The 22,747-nt window shown below is 41.6% G+C and overlaps 1 protein-coding gene across 1 annotated transcript in view; it reads right to left on the bottom strand.

Annotated features, from left to right (window-relative positions):
* The window catches only part of ptprt (protein tyrosine phosphatase receptor type T), a 440,070-nt gene that overhangs the window by 155,844 nt on the left and 261,479 nt on the right, over positions 1 to 22,747 (bottom strand). The window contains exon 9 of the mRNA XM_064965460.1: positions 9,163 to 9,272. Coding sequence (XP_064821532.1) covers positions 9,163 to 9,272 — 110 coding nt within the window. The remainder of the gene's footprint in view (positions 1 to 9,162; positions 9,273 to 22,747) is intronic.

The following is a 22,747-nucleotide window of genomic DNA, read 5'->3' on the forward strand; positions in this document are numbered from 1 at the left end:
TTGGCCAAAACTTAGCAATCGGGAGAGAAGGGCCTTGGTCAGGGAGGTGACAAGAACCCGATGGTCACTGACAGAGCTACAGAGTCCCTCTGTGGACATGGGAGAACCTTTCAGAAGGACAACCACCTCTGCAGCACTCCAGCAATCAGGCCTTTATGGTGGAGTAGCCAGACAGAAACCACTCCTCAGTAAAGGCACATGACAGCCCGCTTGAAGATTGACAAAACGCACCTGAAGGACTCTCAGACCATGAGAAAAAAGATTCTCTGGTCTGATGAAACCAAGATTTAACTGTTTGGCCTGAATACCAACTGTCACATCTGGAGGAAACCTGGCACCATGGTGGTGGGAGCATCATGCTGTGGGGATGTTTTTCAGTGGCAGGGACCGGGAGATTAGTCAGGATCGAGGGAGGGATGAATGGAACAAAGTACAAAGAGATCCTTGATGACAACCTGCTGGGGCGAAGGTTCACCTTCCAACAGTAAAACGGTCCTAAGCACACAGCCAAGACAACGCAGGAGTGGCTTCGGGACAAGTCTCTGAAAGTCCTTGAGTGGCCCAGCCAGGGCTCGGACTTGAACCTGATCAAACATCTCTGGAAAGACCTGAAAATAGTTGTATATATATATATATATCTCCCATTTAGCAGACGCTTTTGTCCAAAGCGACTTACAAGTCGGCTGGGGCCACTACTTTTACATATGGGTGGCCCCAGCGGGAATCGAACCCACGACGCTTGGCGTTGCAAGCGCCATGCTCTACCGACTGAGCCACACAGCAACGCTCCCCATCCAACCTGACAGAGCTTGAGAAGATATGCGGAGAAGAAAGGGAGAAACTCCCCAAATACAGGTGTGCCAAGCTTGTAGCATCATACCCAAGAAGACTCAAGGCTGTAATTGCAGCCAAAAGTGCTTCAACAAAGTACTGAGTAAGGGGTCTGAAGACTTATGTAAATGTGATATTTCCATGTTTTATTTTAAATACATTTTTTTTTTTTATAAAAAAATGTTTTTGCTTAGACATTATGGGTTATTATGTGGCGATTGATGAGGGGAAAAAAAGGATTTCATACATTTTAGAATAAGGCTGTAATGTAACATTTGGAAAAGGTCAAGGGGTCTGAATACTTTCCGAATGCACTGTAGGCAAGCAATTGTTAAATGTACAGTACTGTTGTAAAATATGTACTCTATCCGAATCTCTATCCCTATAAGCACTCCTGATCCCCAGCTAAAACATTGCACTTGCTGTCTTCACTCCAAACATATTCCCAGCCTCTAGCACAATCCCCTCCATCTCCATCCTCCGTGATTCTATGTCAATAGACACACAACTACTTGTGTACATGCTGTGATTCTTACAACAAAATACCACATTCCACCTAGATAAAATTGAATTGCGTCTGTTGTATCTCTATAAATCTATGTATCTCTATCCTGAAGGTGAGACACAACAAGGGACAGTTGCCACCTCTGCCACTTTACACATCCCCACAGGCCCCGACGACAGGGAAAAGCAAACTGGGTTGGCTGCGAAGCTCACGAGAGAGAGCCAACCACTCAATTTAGCACATTGCTGGCAGACAGATAGAAAATAAAATGTTTCTTCGTAAGGCGCTAACTCGCCCCAATACATCAGGCCATTCACAACAGGTCCCAATTTAGCCAGGTGGCACTCTTCAGAGGTACCCTACTGCCATCAGAGGCTGTGGGAGTAATGTGTGCGTTTGTGTGGTCAAAGAGTTGGAAATAGTTGAGCTGAGCACAGCATCATCACAGATCTGAGATTGGCAACTGCATGGGATAATGTGTTTGCAGTTTCTTTTAAGGGTGTATTAAGCTATGAGAAAAATTGGAAGTTGTGTTGTCCTATTCATTGAAATGGAAAAAACAGGCTTCAAGCATTAGAGCAAAATCTCATTTGCCACCTCTGAATACAGACGGTAGCTTTGGTCACTGATTGTCAAAGGTAGAAAAACAAGTTCTATTCCCACAAACTACTTCTGTTTTCAACAAATATCATCAGGCACCCAAAAGACTGATGAGGAGTGCGAACATGCTCAACAAAACAGAGATCAACACAAAGCATTCAATTGCTGAAGTATTTTGCATGCAGACAATGCTTGACGAAACGTAAGAGGGCACACTACAGAAAGAAAGCCACCTCAAACAGATTCTTCAGCACTGATTAATGCAAAGTCATTATGCGTCTTCTTTTTTTTCCTGCGCAAGTCTTTCATATCTTCCCTTTCTCTTTTTTGTCAGCAAAGGCAATTAATTTCAGAAAAGCCTTGATGACTCGATAGTACAAAGTTGCTTTGTGAAAAACTGAGTGAGAAGCCTGTCTGTGTGTGTGTGTATGTGTGTGATCAAAAGGCAGAATCCTAATCTTGAACACATCCTCAACCTGGCGCCCGGTGGCGCTCATCTTAGGGGGCCCTGTTTATGTTCTCATACAGTATATTAATGTGTGTGTGTGTGTGTGTCTGCATCTGCGTCTGTATGTGTGATTCAGCGCTTGAACCTTGCCATTACACTTTCCTTGAACCCGCAGTCATGCCAATGCTGTTCTACCATTAGCGTAGCTTAGAAGTCAACACAGGTCACAGGAACTGACAGTTGCTTATAATACATGTATCTGTTTGACATGTCAGCTATCTGGTTTGCATGATGTGAAAAGTCAGACGGTTGTTTGTAAACTGACATCAGCATTGCGCATGGTTCATCTGTTAAGTCAAGTCAATGAGAGCTAAGAAAACATGTAAAATGCAATTGCAGTGATGGCATTTTAACTTGTATGAATGATAACATAGGTGTCAGCTCCCATTGATCCAGTGACTGGGTTATATGATCATACTACCTCTCTGACTGGGAGGCAGACCGTAGTGCACTGTAGCACAATGTTACAATATAAATCCAAAGGAATACGAAAACCAGCATTTCTAATTGGATGAGTTAAGACAGCGAGCACCTCTCTGTTTTACTCATTTTCTGAGCGATCTTTCCCATTTCAAAAATAATAAACACGACCCTGGTACTAGAATGGATTACAGACGTGCTGTGACCTTTCTGTATGGCCACTGTACTTTGATTATTTCTAGTGAGCGGGGATCAGAGCTAGCCTAGCAGGATGGGGGCTAATACTGCTGGGGATCAATATCGCGACCTGCGTTTGATTAGTCAATTGGTAAAGGACTGACAAGGGCACGATCAGTGTCAGGTCCGTAAGCCTCCCTGCAATAGTCTTTATCATGGGTCAATATTAGAGGGCCGTGGGCTTACAGCCCAAGCAGGATTTCATTTATTTAAATACTTCATTAACATATTTTAATGTATTTAAGTTTACTGCGAAAGTATATTGAGTAAATATTCACCCCCTTGGCATTTTTCCTATTTTGTTGACTTACAACCTGGAATTAAAATATATTTTTAAAGGGGGGTTTGTATAATTTCATTTACACAACATGCCTACCACTTTGAAGATGCAAAATATTTTTTTGTGAAACAAACAAGAAATAAGACAAAAAACTGAAAACTATAGCGTACATAACTATTCACCCGCCCAAAGTCAATAATTTGTAGAGCCACCTTTTGCAGCAATTACAGCTGCAACTCTCTTGGGGTATGTATCCATAACCCTGGCACATCTAGCCACTGGGATTTTTGCCCATTCTTTAAGGCAAAACTGCTCCAGCTCCTTCAAGTTGGATGGGTTCCACCGGTGTAAAGCAATCTTTAAGTCATACCACAGATTCTCAATTGGATTAAGGTCTGGGCTTTGACTAGGCCATTCCAAGACATTTAAATGTTTCCCCTTAATAAACCACTTGAGTGTTGCTTTAGCAGTATGCTTAGAGTCATTGTCCTGCTGCAAGGTAAACCTCCGTCCCAGTCTCAAATCTCTGGGAGACAGATTTCCCTCAAGAATTTCCCTGTATTTAGGGCCATCCATCATTCCTTCAATTCTGACCAGTTTCCCAGTCCCTGTCGATGAAAAACATCCTCACAGCATGATGATACCACCACCATGCTTCATTGTGGGGATTTTGTTCTCGGGGTGATGAGAGGTGTTGGGTTTGTGACAGACATAGCATTTTCCTTGATGGCCAAAAAGCTACATTTTAGTCACACCAGACCAGAGTACCTTATTCCATATGTTTGGGGAGTCTCCCACATGCCTTTTAGCAACACCAAATGTTTTTGCTTATTTTGTTCTTTTAGCAATGTTTTTTTTCTGGACACTCTTCTGTAAAGCCCAACTCTGTGAAGTGTATGGTTTAAAGTGGTCCAATGGGCAGATACTCCAATCTCCGCTGTGAAGCTTTGCAGCTCCTTCAGGGTTATCTTTGGTCTCTTTGTTGCCTCTCTGATTAATGCCCTCCTTGCCGGGTCAGTGAGTTTTGGTGGGCAGCCCTATCTTGGCAGGTTTGTTGTGATGCCATATTCTTTCATTTTTTAAGAATGGATTTAATGGTGCTCCGTGGGATGTTCAAAGTTTCAGATTTTTTTTATAACCCAACCCTGATCTGTACTTCTCCACAACTTTGTACCTGACCTGTTTGGAGAACTCTGTGGTCTTCATGGTGCCATTTGCTTAGTGGTGTTGTAGACTCTGGGTCCTTTCAGAACAGGTGTATATATACTGAGATCATGTGACAGATCATGTGACACTTAAATAAAGTTCACCTGTGTGCAATCTAACTAATTATGTGACTTCTGAAGGTAATTTTGTTGCACCACATCTTATTTAGGGGCTTCATAGCAAAGGCAGTGAATACGTATGCACATTCAACTTCCGTTTTTTTTGTTTGTTTTTAAACAAATACTTTTTAAAATTTCACTTCACCAATTTGGTCTACTTTGTGTATGTCCATTACATGAAATCCAAATAAAAATCCATTTAAATTACAGGTTGTAATGCAACAAAATAGGAAACACTCCAAGGGGGATGAATACTTTTGCAAGGCACTGAAAATATAAGTATATAAACATTTTAAATGTATTTAATGTCAATTTGTATTTTATTAGTGTTTAAGTATATTAAATACATATAAAATGATCTAAATTGGGACATTTCTTGTAAATAAGTACATTATTTGTATATTAGGTAAAGAGCAAAATAAATATACTTTGAATACACCTGAAGTACATTATGCATATTTCTCATAAATTAGAAAAATACAAAACTGGTCATTTGAATTACAATTCCTGTATTTTCTTTGCAAAAAAAGTACATTTATAATATGATTTAAATATAATTTTACATGTACACTTCTAATCATTAACCACTGTAGCTAATATAATTTGCATGTAAAGGTTACCTTCATTGACCAAGGAATCTTCTCAACAAATTTGAACAAGTTATTTACAGCAGTTGTTGCTGAAGCAGCAGTTTACAAATAATACTTTGGAGAACTGTGCACCAGTGGAATTTTACATTTTAGTGGTTCACATTACGGTGGTAAATGTTTAATATGTAATGTGTAATTAAAAGTACAACATTATTCAGTTTGAAAATGAACATCAAACATTTGAATAAGCTACATATGAGGAACAATATCCTATTATAAATCAAAACCTCAGCTGCAGAAAAGGATGCTGGAGAATATGCAAACAACTTTGCATATGCATTTTTTAAAGTTTACTTTAAATATATTGTGCACATTTAAATTAAATATACCTCTTTGAAAGTATATTTAAGTATATTTTCTTGCGATATGAAAAATTGTACTCTCAGGAAGCATGTTCCTCAGCTGTGCATGTTTCCTTATGCGGAATAAACAATCGTTATTATTGTCAACTTTTTCCTGCACTCTTCTGAACAGGAATTCAGAAAGTACTTCAAAACTCATTATTGGTGAAGATACAGTGCCTTGAGAAAGTATTCATACCCCTTGGATTACTTCACATTTTATTGCTACAAAGTTGGATGACATTTGTTTTGTCAACAATCTACACAAAATATTATAATGGAATATTTTTTTTCAGATTGATAGAAATGAAATAACAGCAATTTTCAAATCTTCCCATAGATTTTTAAACTGATTTAAACCAAAACTGTCTGCTTTGGCCACTCAGGAACATTCACTGTCTTGTTGGTAAGCAACTTCAGTGTAGATTTGGCATGTGTTGTCGGTTATAGTGCTGCTGAACAGTGATCTCCTCTCCCCGTGTCTGTTGTAAAGCAGACGGAAGAAGGTTTTCCTCTAGGTTTTTGCCTGTGCTTAGCTCCACCCGGTGTCTTTCTGAATGTCCTTGAGTGTCACCAGCCAGAGCCCGGACTTGAACCCAATCGAGCATCTCTGGAGAGACCTGAAAATAGCTGTGCAGCAACGCTCCCCATCCAACCTGACAGAGCTTGAGGGGATCTGCAGAGAAGAATGGGAGAAACTCCCCTAATACAGGTGTGCCAAGCTTGTAGCGTCGCACTCAAGAAGACTCGAGGCTGTAATTGCTGCCAGAGGTGTTTCAACAAAGTACTGAGAAAAGGGTCTAAATACTTATGTAAATGTGATATTTAAGTGTTATAAATTAGCAAACATTTCTAAAAAAACTGTTTTTGCTTTGTCATCACGGGGTATTGTGTGTAGATTGATGAGGGGATTTTTTTTTTAAATCCATTGTAGAACAACAAAATTTGGAAAAAGTAAAGTCTGAATACTTTCCGAATGCACTGTATACTGTTCTATCCTACGTATTCTACAGATATACTAAATATTCTATCCACATAATGTCCATAATGGCTATACATTCCATCACACACAAGCACACATACAGTGGGGAGAACAAGTATTTGATAACCTGCAAAATTGGCAGTGTTTCCCACTTACAAAGCATGTAGAGGTCTGTAATTTTTTTAATCATAGGTACACTTCAACTGTGAGAGACGGAATCTAAAACAAAATCCAGAAAATCACATTGATGATTTTTAAGTAATTCATTTGCATTTGAACCTGTTTGTTGGTTCATATTAGATTGCTACAATACATGCCTTTATGAACAGTGTTACGTCTCTATGCATATTAGCGTGTTTACCATCACCAAAGGTTTCAGCCCCCCACCACCCTCTGCCCACCTCGCCACATCCTCTCACGCCTCCTTTATTTTCCCATTTGAGGATATTGTCCCTAATCTAATTTGCCCGTGGCCTAAAAGCGAGAGAAGAGTCCTTTGGATCCTCAGATCTCCCAGATGATTCCATCGGAGGCTTTTAATCCAATCAATAGGGGTAATTATAGGCAATTACACCAAATGGGAACGCATTGTACTGGACTTAATTTTTTTTTTTTATATTCGGACAATCCTGTTATGGACGAGACGGCAAAAGGCTAATTTCATATTAATGATGCTGGCTCGGAAACAAAAGCTATTTGTAAATTGAAAGTCGGCCCAGATTCAGACACACAGAATAAAATGTAGAAGGAGCCTTTTGTCCGTCCCTCGCCCCTTCACGCACACAAACATGCATTCAATGGACCACCAAGGTAATTTTATTTTATTTTAACAAAGTTATACGATCTCATATAGATAGAAATGTAACAGCAGATCAATACTTAATTAGTGTGGACTAGACTGCATAGACTGCAGAGTCTACTTCGAAATGAATGACAGTCTACTCATCATAAGACTTTATGGTGCCTTTTCTCTGCAGCTCATTGACACCTTTTCAAGGCCTAGCTAATGTCACAGCACCGTGGTCCAGAGGAAATTACATGCAAATCTGAAAATGGTCATCTGAAAATCAACTCTCCCTCTAATCTGTCAGAGAGCATCTCTGGTAAGACCACAAGCTTTACGTGTTTACGCCATTTTGGATAGTTCACAAGAAGGGTTGGCTGGTACACTACATGACCAAAACTACATGGACACCTGCTCGTCGAAACATCTCATTCCAAAATCCTGGGAATAGATATGGTGTTGGTCCCCCCTTTGCTGCAATAACAGCATCCATTCTTCTGGGAAGGCTTACCACTAGATGTGGAACATTGCTGACGGGGACTTGCTTCCATTCAGCCACAAGAGCATTAGTGAGGTTCTTCCACAACGAGGTCATTATCATGCTGAAACAGGAAAGTGCCTTCCCCAAACCTTTGCCACAAAGTTGGAAGCACAGAATCGTTAAGATTTCCCTTTAATGGGATTAAGGGGCCTAGCCCGGACCATAAAAAAACAGCCCCAGACCATTATTCCGCTTCCACCAAATTTTACAGTCGGCACTATGCATTTGGGCAGATTGTGTTCTCCTGGCATCTACTGAACACAGATTTGTCTGTCGGGGTGCCAGATGGTGAAGTGTGAGTCACTTCACAATAACAGCACTAACAGTTGACCGGGGCAGCTCTAGCAGGATAGAAATTTGACGAACTAACATGTTGGAAAATAAGGATCCTGTGATGGTGCCATGTTGAAAGTCACTAAGCTCTTCAGTAAGGCCATTCTACTGCCAATGTCTGTCTATGGAGATTGCATGGCTGTGTGCTCGATTTTATACACCTGTCAGCAACAGGTGTGGCTGAAATAGCTGAATCCACTAATTTGAAGGGGTTTCCACATACTTGTGTATATAATGTATTTTAATGATTGCCAGATTAATAATAATAATTATTGATTGTATTTATTTAGCGCTTTTCCACCTAGGTGCTCAAACAGGGGGAAACTCATCTCTACCACCATCAATGTATGGCACCCACTTGGGTGATGCACAGCAACCATTTTTTGAGCCTGAAGACTCATCACACATCAGCTAGCATGGTGGAGAGGTGAGGAGTCAGGAAATTCATGTAATTTCCCATATGAAAGGCAACACCCTCGGCAGGGCAATGTTCCCTTTACTGCCCTGGGGCACTGGAATCTTCTTAGACCAAGAGTTCCCCCTTCTGACCTGCCAACACCTCTTCCAGCAGCATCTGGTCTCCCATCCAAGGACCGACCAGGACTGATCCTGCTTAAAGTAAAGCTTCTTAATTTGTGAAAAAAAATGTAATTGAGAGATGGGAACTATGAGTAAGACAAAGTGTGAAATATGAGAAAAATATGTTGTGTTGTGCAAGTTGAGGATATAATTCTGAGCATATTTCCCGTGTGCTGAGGAAGTGAAAAAATAACCCTGTTAGCAGCTGCCATGATGACCTGTGTTGGCTGTGTTGATGAGACTCACCTCGTAGAGCGTGATGACGCCATTGGTCTCGTTAGGTGCCTTCCACTGCATGAAGATCTTCTCCTCATACGGTCCGGTCTGGATGGATTCCAAAGGAACAGAGCCAGGAACTGGAGGAAAGGAAAGACACACACAGGTGTGAGGGAATGTTCAAGCAAAGTATGAGAGCAAGTTTGAGCACTAAAAACACACATATACTGTATGTGCATGACATGCACACACCCACACGCACACCATTGTGATCAGCCACTTGGTGCACAACACCATGGTCTGAGAACAATTTAACCATTCAACAATGTAGCGTAGTATCCGAGACGTTACAGCGCATTAACAACGGCACACTCCAATCATCCAAAGAGTGTCACACACACCAAGCAAAATAATTATTTACAACACTACTCCAATTTCTCCAGCACTTGACAGACAGGCAGCCAAAGGCAAGAAAGCAGATGGAAGAAGGCCCAATCGAGCAGCATTCACTCCTTCAGAAAACAATTTACTGAGCATGCGAACGTGTCAGTCATTTTCAGCACACTCCTCACGCTTCATTGAGCGCGGTTTACGTTTTGCACACGAGTTGACACAGACACACACCGTGTACGTGCTAGACACAAACAGTATCGAGTGAGGTCTTTGAAAGTGGTAACTCATCTAAATGTTAAAGGAGGAAGGGCGCATCGGTGGCTTAACCCTAGGACTGGTGGAGCAAGCGGTTGAAGTCGATGGAAACCTCCTCAGGGATCAATCCTCACTCCCTTTGATTTGATATTCATTTATGGCAGTCTAATGAGTTATATACCTTCCAGCCAGGAGAAAATTCATGGTAATAGCCCTGTTAAAAGGCCATTTAGCCAAACTTCAAACACAGGTTTGCATTAAACACTCCCACTCCACAATAATCGGCAGGGCAGATAAGAAAAATGTGCTGGTCTGGAACGATACCGGCTTTAGCTACCTCAACAGGGCAGATGTCGGGGCAGAGGGATGGTGAGCTAGAGGGATGGGAACTGGACTATTTGACACATTGCTAAGCTTTAATGAGGATGTGTTATTCTAATACAACTAAATACAGTGAGCTCCAAAGGTATTGGGACAGTGTCACATTTGTTGCTGTTTTGGCTCTGTACTCCAGCACTTTGGATGATACTATGAGGTTAAACTGCAGATTGTCATTTTTAATTATAAACTATATCGAAATGTAATCTATATCATTTAAAAATGACAGCACTTTTTGTACATTTTAGGGGACCAAAAGTATTATGACAAATTCACTTACATTGAGTGTACAAACATTAGGAACAGCTTCCTAATATTGAGTTGCACCCCCTTTTGCCATCCGAACAGCCTCAATTCATCAGGGCATGGACTCAAGATGACAAAAGCGTTCCACAGGAATTCTGGCCCATGTTGACTCCAATGCTTCCCACAGTTGTGAAAAGTTGTCTGGATGTTCTTTCAGTGGTGGACCCTTCTTGATACATACAGAAAACTGTTGAGCGTGAAAAACCGTTGCAGTTCTTGGCAGACTCAAATCGGTGCACCTGCCATCTGCTACCATACCCCGTTCAAAGGCACTTAAATATTTTGTCCTGCCCATTCACCCTCTGAATGGCACACACACACACACACATTCCATGTATCAAGACTTAAAAATCCTTCTTTAACCGGTCTCCTCCCCTTTAACTACACAGATTGAAGTGGTTTAACATTGACATCAGTAAGGGATCATAGCTTTCACCTAGACAGTCTATGTCATGGAAAGATGTGTATGTGTATTAAAGTAGTCAAAAGGTTAGTATTTGGTCCCATATCTCAAGCACGCAATGATTACACCACGCTTGTAACTCTACAAACATGTTAGATGCATTTGCTGTTTGCTTTGGTTGTGTCTTAGATTTTTTTGTTCCCAATAGAAATGATTGGCATATAATGTATTGTGTCATTTTAGAGTCACGTTTATTGTAAATAAGAATATAATATGTTTGTAAAGACGTCTACAATAATGTGGATGCTACCATGATAACGGATAGTCCTGAATGAACCGTGAATAATGATGAGTGAGAAAGTTTCACACCCCCAAGACATGCTTATCTCTCACCATCACAAAAACAAGGGATGCTATACTGTTGTTGGGATTGTTGTTGTTGTTTTTTTGTTTTGTTTTTGGGGGGGGGCAAAACAAGCTGTCACTGTCCCAATACTTTTGGAGCTCAGTGTAGTTTGTGTCCCATTTGGAAGAATTGGTTCATGATGTACAGTGCCTTGCGAAAGTATTCGGCCCCCTTGAACTTTGCGACCTTTTGCCACATTTCAGGCTTCAAACATAAAGATATAAAACTGTATTTTTATTGTGAAGAATCAACAACAAGTGGGACACAATCATGAAGTGGAACAACATTTATTGGATATTTCAAACTTTTTTAACAAATCAAAAACTGAAAAATTGGGCGTGCAAAATTATTCAGCCCCTTTACTTTCAGTGCAGCAAACTCTCCAGAAGTTCAGTGAGGATCTCTGAATGATCCAATGTTGACCTCAATGACTAATGATGATAAATACAATCCACCTGTGTGTAATCAAGTCTCTGTATAAATGCACCTGCACTGTGATAGTCTCAGAGGTCCGTTAAAAGCGCAGAGAGCATCATGAAGAACAAGGAACACACCAGGCAGGTCCGAGATACTGTTGTGAAGAAGTTTAAAGCCGGATTTGGATACAAAAAGATTTCCCAAGCTTTAAACATCCCAAGGAGCACTGTGCAAGCGATAATATTGAAATGGAAGGAGTATCAGACCACTGCAAATCTACCAAGACCTGGCCAGCCCTCTAAACTTTCAGCTCATACAAGGAGAAGACTGATCAGAGATGCAGCCAAGAGGCCCATGATCACACTGGATGAACTGCAGAGATCTACAGCTGAGGTGGGAGACTCTGTCCATAGGACAACAATCAGTCGTATATTGCACAAATCTGGCCTTTATGGAAGAGTAGCAAGAAGAAAGCCATTTCTTAAAGATATCCATAAAAGTGTTGTTTAAAGTTTGCCACAAGCCACCTGGGAGACACAACAAACATGTGGAAGAAGGTGCTCTGGTCAGATGAAACCAAAATTGAACTTTTTGGCAACAACGCAAAACGTTATGTTTGGCATAAAAGCAACACAGCTCATCACTCTGAACGCACTATCCCCACTGTCAAACATGGTGGTGGCAGCATCATGGTTTGGGCCTGCTTTTCTTCAGCAGGGACAGGGAAGATGGTTAAAATTGATGGGAAGATGGATGGAGCCAAATACAGGACCATTCTGGAAGAAAACCTGATGGAGTCTGCAAAAGACCTGAGACTGGGACGGAGATTTGTCTTCCAACAAGACAATGATCCAAAACATAAAGAAAAATCTACAATGGAATGGTTCAAAAATAAACATATCCAGGTGTTAGAATGGCCAAGTCAAAGTCCAAACCTGAATCCAATCGGGAATCTGTGGAAAGAACTGAAAACTGCTGTTCACAAATGCTCTCCATACAACCTCACTGAGCTCGAGCTGTTTTGCAAGGAGGAATGGGAAAAAATGTCAGTCTCTCGATGTGCAAAACTGATAGAGACATACCCCAAGCGACTTACAGCTGTAATCGCAGCAAAAGGTGGCGCTACAAAGTATTAAGTTAAGGGGGCTGAATAATTTTGCACGCCCAATTTTTCAGTTTTTGATTTGTTAAAAAAGTTTGAAATATCCAATAAATGTCGTTCCACTTCATGATTGTGTCCCACTTGTTGATGCTTCACAAAAAAATACAGTTTTATATCTTTATGTTTGAAGCCTGAAATGTGGCAAAAGGTCGCAAAGTTCAAGGGGACCAAATACTTTCGCAAGGCACTGTATGTGAGATATTAGTCTTGTCATTCTCAGATGAAATTATGAAGTGACAGTGTCCACTTCATCATTTAAATGTGGAATATGATAACGGACCAAGATGAAAGCACACAATCCATACTCGTTAGATGAGGGTTTTCATAAACAGGTGTTGTGTGCCGCCATACCTTGTGCACATATGCAGAGTTAAAATATTGAAATAATTTTTGGAGTGGTGATTTAAAACAGGCCTTGATTAGCCTGCCTTGGTGAGAGCATATCAAATTACCTTAAATGAAACACTATTACATCTGCCTTTCCATTCCGCATCTTAGAAGTCCATCTGTGTGTGTGTGTGTGTGTGTGTCTGTGCTGGAGGCAGGAATAAAGGCTTCATCAAAACGATATATGCCACTGTAACACATGCATCAAAACTCGATTAACTTCCTGTCTACAGAGTATCTGAGTGGCATGTTTCATTAAGCTGGTATTGAGGATAACATTTCTCTTGTGCTCACCCCCTGCCAATTGTGACGTGAACGCATTGGCGGTTTAACGCCTTAGTCTCCAGTCCATGTTAATTCCTGACATTATCTTCAATGGTGCTAGTAAGACTTTACGTAATTTGGTGAGTGGTATCAATAGGCTTAATTTAGACCTGAATCACTCGCAATAACTACAGTAACTGTCCAGGGAACATGGCAACCAAAGTCTGAAGAGCTGCTGGTGTAGCAGCTAGCCTAGCTGCAAGTTAGCGAGGTTTCCTTGAAAGCTTGAACACAGCCTGCAAAGCAGTTAGCCCTTGTGGCTGGGAAGGCGGATCGTTCCTGGCTTGTGGCGGTTTAAATACCTGCTGTTTGTTTCCATCTGTCCTGCGACCTGCCCTGTCTGGAAATAGGTGGAATACCAGCGTTAGACTAAGTTGCTACCATGTCATCCAAGGCTAAAGCCAGTGGGAGTAAGGGAGAGGACAGTGTTTATCACAGGTGAATGATCTTTCAAATTAACAAAAAAGGGTTGTAGAGGTAGTTGTTTCAACAACCGGAAAATAGCTTCAAGCGCTTTGGACTCAATTATACCGATGGACTCAACTAACACGAGAATGAACGATCTGACCAGATAGGTCCAGTACCTTAAGGACAGTTATCAGTTCTCCCAGGGAGAAGTGGATGTCCTGAAAAACTCTTGCAGCATGATGATAACAAACTGTAAGCACACGCGAGATGATATCAGCACTGTCTTTCAATCCTTATTACAGATTATCTAAAGGGACAATTGAGGAGGAATACCATCGTTGTGGATGGCATACCAGTCTTCACAGGAGAACTGGGCAGAGTCTGAGGAGAAAGAAAAATTCTCTCTGAGAAGCTGCCGATGGATCACCAGGCCGATAGTGATCCAGTTCCTAAGGTTTAAGGACAAAATGGCTGCTGCTGAGCGAGCTAAGAACTTGAGAGGAACCAATATATTCCTTATCAAGGACTACTTGGAAGCTGTGCGCACAACGTGCAAAGAACTTATCCCAACCATGAAAACTGCCAGAGAGCGTGGGGACATTGCTTCAATCTGCTACGACAGGCTCATTGTCTACCCTCCCCCTCAAAAGATTGGGAGGAGTGAGACAGCCAAGCTTCCGGGTTAGAAGCTTAAGCCCCATATCACACATACACATAGACACCAGCCTGATTGACTGACTATTAGGCAAACAATATTCTTGTCGTGTGTTATATATATATATATCAAAAAAATAAAGGGAACACTTAAACAACACAATGTAACTCCAAGTCAATCACACTTCTGTGAAATCAAACTGTCCACTTCGGAAGCAACACTGATTGACAATACATTTCAGATGCTGTTGTACAAATGGAATGGACAACAGGTGGAAATTATAGGCAATTAGCAAGACACCCCCAATAAAGGAATGGTTCTTCAGGTGGTAACCACAGACCACTTCTCAGTTCCTATGCTTCCTGGATGATGTTTTGGTCACTTTTGAATGCTGGCGGTGATTTCACTCTAGTGGTAGCATGAAACGGAGTCTACAACCCACACAAGTGGCTCAGGTAGTGCAGCTCATCCAGGATGGCACATCAATGCGAGCTGTGGCAAGAAGGTTTGCTGTGTCTGTCAGCGTATTGTCCAGAGCATGGAGGTGCTACCAGGAGACAGGCCAGTACATCAGGAGACGTGGAGGAGGCCGTAGGAGGGCAACAACCCAGCAACAGGACCGCTACCTCCGCCTTTGTGCAAGGAGAAGCAGGAGGAGCACTGCCAGAGCCCTGCAAAATGACCTAAAGCAGGCCACAAATGTGCATGTGTCGGCTCAAATGGTCAGAAACAGACTCCATGAGGGTGGTATGAGGGCCCGACGTCCACAAGTGGGGGTTGTGCTTACAGCCAGACGTTTGGCATTTGTCAGAGAACACCAAGATAGGCAAATTCGCCACTGGCGCCCTGTGGTCTTCACAGATGAAAGCAGGTTCACACTGAGCATGTGACAGACGTGACAGAGTCTGGAGACGCCGTGGAGAACGTTCTACTGCCTGCAACATCCTCCAGCATGACGGGTTTGGCGGTGGGTCAGTCATGGTGTGGGGTGGCATTTCTTTGGGGGGGGGGGGGGCACACAACCCTCCATGTGCTCGCCAGAGGTAGCCTGACTGCCATTAGGTACCGAGATGAGATCCTCAGACCCCTTGTGAGACCATATGCTGGTGCGGTTGGCCCCTGGGTTCCTCCTAATGCAAGACAATGCTAGACCTCATGTGGCTGGAGTGTGTCAACAGTTCCTGCAAGAGGAAGGCATTGATGCTATGGACTGGCCCTCCCGTTCCCCAGACCTGAATCCAATTGAGCACATCTGGGACATCATGTCTCGCTCCATCCACCATCGCCACATTTCACCACAGACTGTCCAGGAGTTGGCGGATGCTTTAGTCCAGGTCTGGGAGGAGATCCCTCAGGAGACCAGGGAGGTCATACAGGCCGTGGAGGCCACACACACTACTGAGCTCATTTTGACTTGTTTTAAGGACATTACTTCAAAGTTGGATCAGCCTGTACTGTGGTTTTCCACTTTAATTTTGAGTGTCACTCCAAATCCAGACCTCCATGGGTTGGATACATTTGATTTCCATTGATAATTTGTGATTTTGTTGTCAGCACATTCAACTAAAAAAGTATTTAATAAGAATATTTAATTCATTCAGATCTAGGATGTGTTATTTTAGTGTTCCCTTTATTTTTTTGAGCAGTTTATATACACACACATACACACAATACCGATCAAAAGTTTTAGAACATCTACTCATTCAAGGGTTTGTCTTTATTTGTACTATTTTCTACATAGAAATAATAATAGTGAAGACATAACTATGAAATAAGACATATGATATCACGTAGTAACCAAAAATTGTTAAATCAAAAAATATATAGTTGAGATTCTTCAAATTGCCACCCTTTATCTTGATGATAGCTTTGCACACGCTTGGCATTCTCTCAACCAGCTTCACCTGGAATGCTTTTCCAACAGTCTTGAATGAGTTTCCACATATTCTGAGCACTTGTTGGCTGCTTTTCCTTCACCCTGTGGTCCAACACATCCAAAGGTATCTCAATTTGGGTTGAGGTCGGCTGAATGTGAAGGCCTGGTCATCTGATGCAGCACTCCATCACTCTCCTTCTTGGTCAAATAGCCCTTACACAGCCTGGAGGTGTATAGGGTCATTGTCTGGTTGAAAAACAAATGATAGTCCCACTAAGCACAAACCAGATGGGATGACGTATTGCTGCAGAATGCTGTGGTAGCATGTGTGTTTTGAATTCTAAATAAATCACAGACAGTGTCACCAGAAAAGCACCATCACACCGCCTCCTCCATGCTTCACAGTGGGAACCACACATGTGGATATCATCCGTTCACCTACTCTGCGTCTGACAAACACACAGCGGTTGGAACCAAAATGCGAGGGGCTGAGGATGAACCCAGGTGTAGAAAATGGACCAGACGAGGAATAAATGATTTGGGATGAACATAACTTTACTTGAAAAACGAGAACATAAGGATAATAGCGATACTGGAAAAACAACAAACACTAGGACTAGTAAACACACTCTGGGACAAACACATAGGGAACCAAAACCAAGCTACTGCAAAGGGAAACAGAAAATACACCTCTCTTCAAGGGAAATCATAGGACACACCTGTCATTGCAGCAGAGATATCTCTGGGTCTTCCTTTCCTATGATGGTCTTCATGAGAGACAGTTTCATCATAGCGCTTGATGGTTTTTGCGACTACACTTGAAGTAACTTTCAAAGTTCTTGAAATTCTCCGGACTGACTGACCTTCATGTCTTAAAGTAATGATGGACTGTTTATTTGAGCTGTTCCTGCCATAATATGGACTTGGTATTTTACCAAATAGGTCTATCTTCTGTATACCACACCGACCTTGTCACACCACAGCTGACTGGCACAAACGCATTAAGAAAGAAATTCCACTAATTCACTTTTAACAAGGCACACCTGTTAATTGAAATGCATTTCAGGTGATTGCCTCATGATGCTGATTGAGAGAATGCCAAGAGTGTGCAAAGCTGTCATCAAGTCACAGGATGGCTACTTTGAAGAATCTCAAATATAAACTATATTTTGATTTTTGTAACTTTTCTGGTTACTACAAGATGCCATATGTGTTATTTCATAGTTTTCATGTCTTCACTATTATTCTATAGTGTAGAAAATAGTACAAATAAACAAAAACCCTTGAATGAGTAGGTGTGTCCAAACTTTAGACTGGTACTGTGTATATACACACGTTAGTGCCTTAGACCGCGCTCCCGTTTTCCCTTGAAACGATATAACTGATCAAGATCTAATTACTTTAAAATAGAGATTACGTTAGTTTTCTTTTTGTTTTTACACATTGCTTATTTTTTTCCATCAACAGACTTGTTTAATTGTGTTGAATGGGATAAGTATGATAAGTATGCTAAACTTTAGGAAATAACATATTACATACTTTTTGTATGCTTTTAATTTTCCATTTTATTGGGCATTAACAACTGAATAAATGAATCCTTGATGGATCTTGTGTATGTTTCCGACCCTAAAGGGAAGAATCGCTATTTCAAGTTGGCATACAAATGTTTTGCTGAAGCGGAGAAGCAATGACGTAACACAGCAAATGGGAGCTTGAGATTAAAAGGAGATGAGCATTTTTTGGTGTTTTGTTCAAGGGCTTGTTTTTCACATTATGTTCAAGAAACGTATGTTGTAAACAAAATGAGTCATTTTGTGCTTAAATTGGAAGTGTGTAATCAATATTTTCAGATACATTTGTTGATGTATTTGACCTTGGTTGCCTATTGTTTACACTGTTTAACATTCAGCTACCGAGTGTAAAATGAAATGCTATTTATTATTTATTTTTCTATGTCCATTGTAGAAAGTTCAAAAATAGAAATCAACCTATTTGAAAAGATTTGACAGATTTTTTTGGGAAAGATAGCACATGCCAAGAAAAACAACAAAAAGCAGTATTGTGTTTTTCATGCTGTGCTCCATAAAAGCTGTCTCTCTAAAGTCAGATAAATCTCCAGTAAAAGGATTATTCAACACTCCCTATTTTAAATCTCCTCAGGGACCTCACCGATTTTATAATAATAGATGATTTAACCATCCAGGGTGTGCTCAAGACAAAACACATGCCAAATGAGAAATTGAAAACCATCCTCCCGCTCCTGTTTTTTTTTTGAAGAATTAGAGCTAACAAAGAATTCCTTGACAGAAACTTTCCTTGACAGTATCAGTGTTACGGTAAAAACGTCTCTTTGGTGGAATAAACATTGTTATTTGTGTTGGGTGGGGGTTTGGAGGCTGAATGGGGATGACAAATATCTTTGGGCCAAGTACATCCAATGCTTCATCGAGCATATGACGCTAAGCCCTGGCATCATTGCTTTCCAATCTGATTACGAATGGCAGGATCAGTGGACAACAAGTGGATATGGACACGGACAAACACCCACACCCCGCCACCAACCCCCCATGCAACAAAGGTCTAACCTGGTGAAGCAGCCTTACTGGCCAAACAAAGAGGTGGATCCTTACACTGTCTATGAACAAAGGGTTAACATGGCAGTCCATGACATTAAGAGTAAATGTAATATTACAAAATGTGCTAGAAAGTACTGTGTTGCGTGAATAATACTATATTGCTCTAAGACTAGGATCAACAATATATGTATTGATCATTGTTGACAAAAAAACTATAAAAGTACATTGGCATTACAGTAAAATACACTGAGAAGGTGTACACGTGTGACCTAAAGAAAATAGAAAAATGTATCGGGTGACTTAAATCTAACCACTAAACTCCCAAATCTAATCTCCTTCTGGTAAACTGGGAGCTTAAATTAATGGGATTCAGTGTCATTTCTACCTTAATTAGAACCTCCACTGTGGCTGTAAAAATACTTCCATTTCAACAGCGAGGGGAAAAAGGAACATTTAAAATTCAAAGCATATTCGCGAGATGACGCATACTGCTTTAAAGCAAAAGTCATTACCATAGAAGTGCAATTAGCACTGCTGAGAACAGTCAATGTGCACTAATTACAAAATTACAACCCAGAGATTACAGATTGTTCATGAAAAAACTATTTACACATTTTCTGAGACGTTGCTACTCTCAACTAGTTTGAGACCTCGTGGGAGGTTTGGGCTGTGATAAAATGAAAAGATAACCACAGTCTTTATGGAATGAGGATATCATAGTGCAGGGATAATGGCAAGGTCTCCACATGTTTATGTTATACGTTACATCCAATAACACAAATACAATGTTTTCATTTGTGCTTATTAATTTCCGCTGTAGTCATATTGTGTTTTGAACACTTTGATAACAGGCTGTAATCAGCATTCATTGTACAGTTATTAGAAGTGAAGCCAATCATTATTGTGGTTTTAATGATCAAATCAAAATCAAATCGTGTTTGTCACAAGCGCCGAATACAACAGGTGTAGACCTTACAGTGAAATGCTTACTTAAAACTGCATTGTTGGTTAAGGGCTTGAAAGAAAAATACCTAAAAAAATAAGAAATATAATTAACAAATAAGTAAAGAGCAGCAGCAAAATAACAATTCAGAGGCTATATACAGGGGGTACAGAGTCAATGTGTGGGGGCACCGGTTAGTCGAGGTAATTGAGGTAATATGTACGTGTAGGTAGAGTTATTAAAGTGACTATGCATAGATAATAACAGATAGTTAGCAGCAGCGTAAAAGTGTGTGGTGGGGGGGGGGGGGGGGGGGCATTGCAAATAGTCTGGGTATTGGGAATTGGAAATTATGTAAAATATATCACTAGCCACTTTAAACAATGCTACCTAATATAATGTTTACATGCCCTACATTATTCATCTAATATGTATACGTATATACTGTACTCTATATCATCTACTGCATCTTTATGTAATACATGTATCACTAGCCACTTTAACTATGCCACTTCTCATATGTATATACTGTACTCGATACCATCTACTGTATCTTGCCTATGCTGCTCTGTACCATCACTCATTCATATATCTTTATGTACATATTCTTTATCCCCTTACACTTGTGTGTATAAGACAGTAGTTTTGGAATTGTTAGTTAGATTACTTGTTGGTTGTGACTGCATTGTCGGAACTAGAAGCACAAGCATTTCGCTACACTCGCATTAACATCTGCTAACCAAGTGTATGTGACAAATAAAATTTGATTTGATTTGGGTAGCCACTTGATTAGATGTTTTGGAGTCTTATGGCTTGGGGGTAGTAGCTGATTAGAAGCCTCTTTGACCTAGACTTGGCGCTCCAGTACCACTGGCCATGCTGTAGCAGAGAGAACAGTCTATGACTAGGGTGGCTGGAATTGTTGACAATTTATAGGGTCTTCCTCAGACACCGCCTTAAAGGTCATGGGTGGCAGGAAGCTTAGCCCCAGTGATGTACTGGGCCATATGCCCTACCCTCTGTAGTGCCTTGCGGTTCGAGGCCAAGCAGTTGCCATACCAGGCAGTGATGCAACCACTCAGGATGCTCACAATGGTGCAGCTTTTGAACCTTTTGACGATCTGAGGACCCATGACAAATATTTTCAGTCCCCTGAGGGGGAATAGGTTTTGTTGTGCCCTCGTCATGAATGTCTTGGTGTGCTTGCACCATGTTAGCTTGTTGGTGTGGAACTTGAACTTGAAGCTCTCAGCCTGCTCCACCATAGCCCTGTCGATGAGAATGGTGGTGCGCTCAGTCCTCATTTTTCTGTAGGCCACAATCATCTCCTTTGTCTTGATCACATTGAGGTTGTTGTCTTTGCACCACATGGTCAGGTCTCCGACCTCATCCCTATAGGTTGTCTCATCATTGTCAGGGATGCCTGGCCATGCAGTAATGAGTGAACAGGGAGTACAGGAGGAGACTGAGCAAGCACCCCTGAGGGGCCCCCGTGTTGAGGATCGGCGTGGCGGATGTGTTGTTTCCTACCCTTACCACCTGGGGTGGCCCGTCAGGAAGTCCAGGATCCAGTTGCAGAGGGAGGTGTTTTGTCCCAGAGTCCTTAGCTTAGTGATGAGCTTTGAGGGCACTCATGGTGTTGAACACTGAGCTGTAGTCAATGAATAGCATTCTCACATATGTGTTCCTTTTGTCCAGGTGTGAAAGGGTAGTGTGGAGTGCAATAGAGATTGCATTATCTGTGGATCTGTTGGGCCGGTATGCAAATTGGAGTGGATCTAGGGTTTCTGGGATAATGTTGTTGATGTGAGCACTTCATGGCAATAGACGTGAGTGCTACGGGTCGGTAGTCATTTAGGCAGGTTACCTTAGTGTTCTTGGGCACAGGGACTATGGTGGTCTGCTTGAATCATGTTGTTATTACAAACTTAGATAGGGAGAGGTTGAAAATGTCAGTGAAGACACTTGCCAGTTGCTCAGCGCATGCTCGGGGTACACGTCCTGGTAATCTGTTGACCTGAATGTTGACCTGTTTAAAGGTCTAACATTGACTGCGGAGAGCGTGATCACACAGTTGTTCGGAACAGCTGATGCTCTCATGCATGTTTCAGTGTTACTTACCTTGAAGTGAGCATAGAAGTCATTTAGCCTGTCCAGTAGGCTTGTGACACTGGGCAACTCTCGGCTGTGCTTCCCTTTGTAGTCTGTAATAGTTTGCAAGACTTGCCACATCCGACGAGCTTCGGAGCCGGTGTAGTACGATTCAATATTAGTCCTGTATTGACAATTTGCCTGTTTGATGGTTCATTGGAGGGCACAACGGGATTTCTTATAAGCTTCCGAGTCCCATTCCTTGAAAACGGCAGCACTACCCATTAGCTTAGTGCGGATGTTGCCTGTAATCCATGGCTTCTGGTATGTACGTACAGTCACTGTGGGGACGATGTCATCGATGCACTTATTGATGAAGCCAGCGACTGATGTCCTCAATGCCATCAGAGGAATCCCGGAACATATTCCACTCTGTGCTAGCAACACAGTCCTGAAGCTTAGCATCAGCTTCACCTGACCACTTTGGTATTGACTGAGTCATTGGTGCTTCCTGCTTGGATTGTGCTTGTATGCAGGCATCAGGAGGATAGAATTATGGTCAGATTTGGCAAATGGAGGGCGAGGGAGAGCTTTGTGCGTGTGAGTCTCTGTGTGTGGATTAAAGGAGGTCTAGA

Source organism: Oncorhynchus masou, chromosome 5 (assembly GCF_036934945.1).
Source record: "Oncorhynchus masou masou isolate Uvic2021 chromosome 5, UVic_Omas_1.1, whole genome shotgun sequence".
NCBI lineage: Eukaryota > Metazoa > Chordata > Actinopteri > Salmoniformes > Salmonidae > Oncorhynchus > Oncorhynchus masou.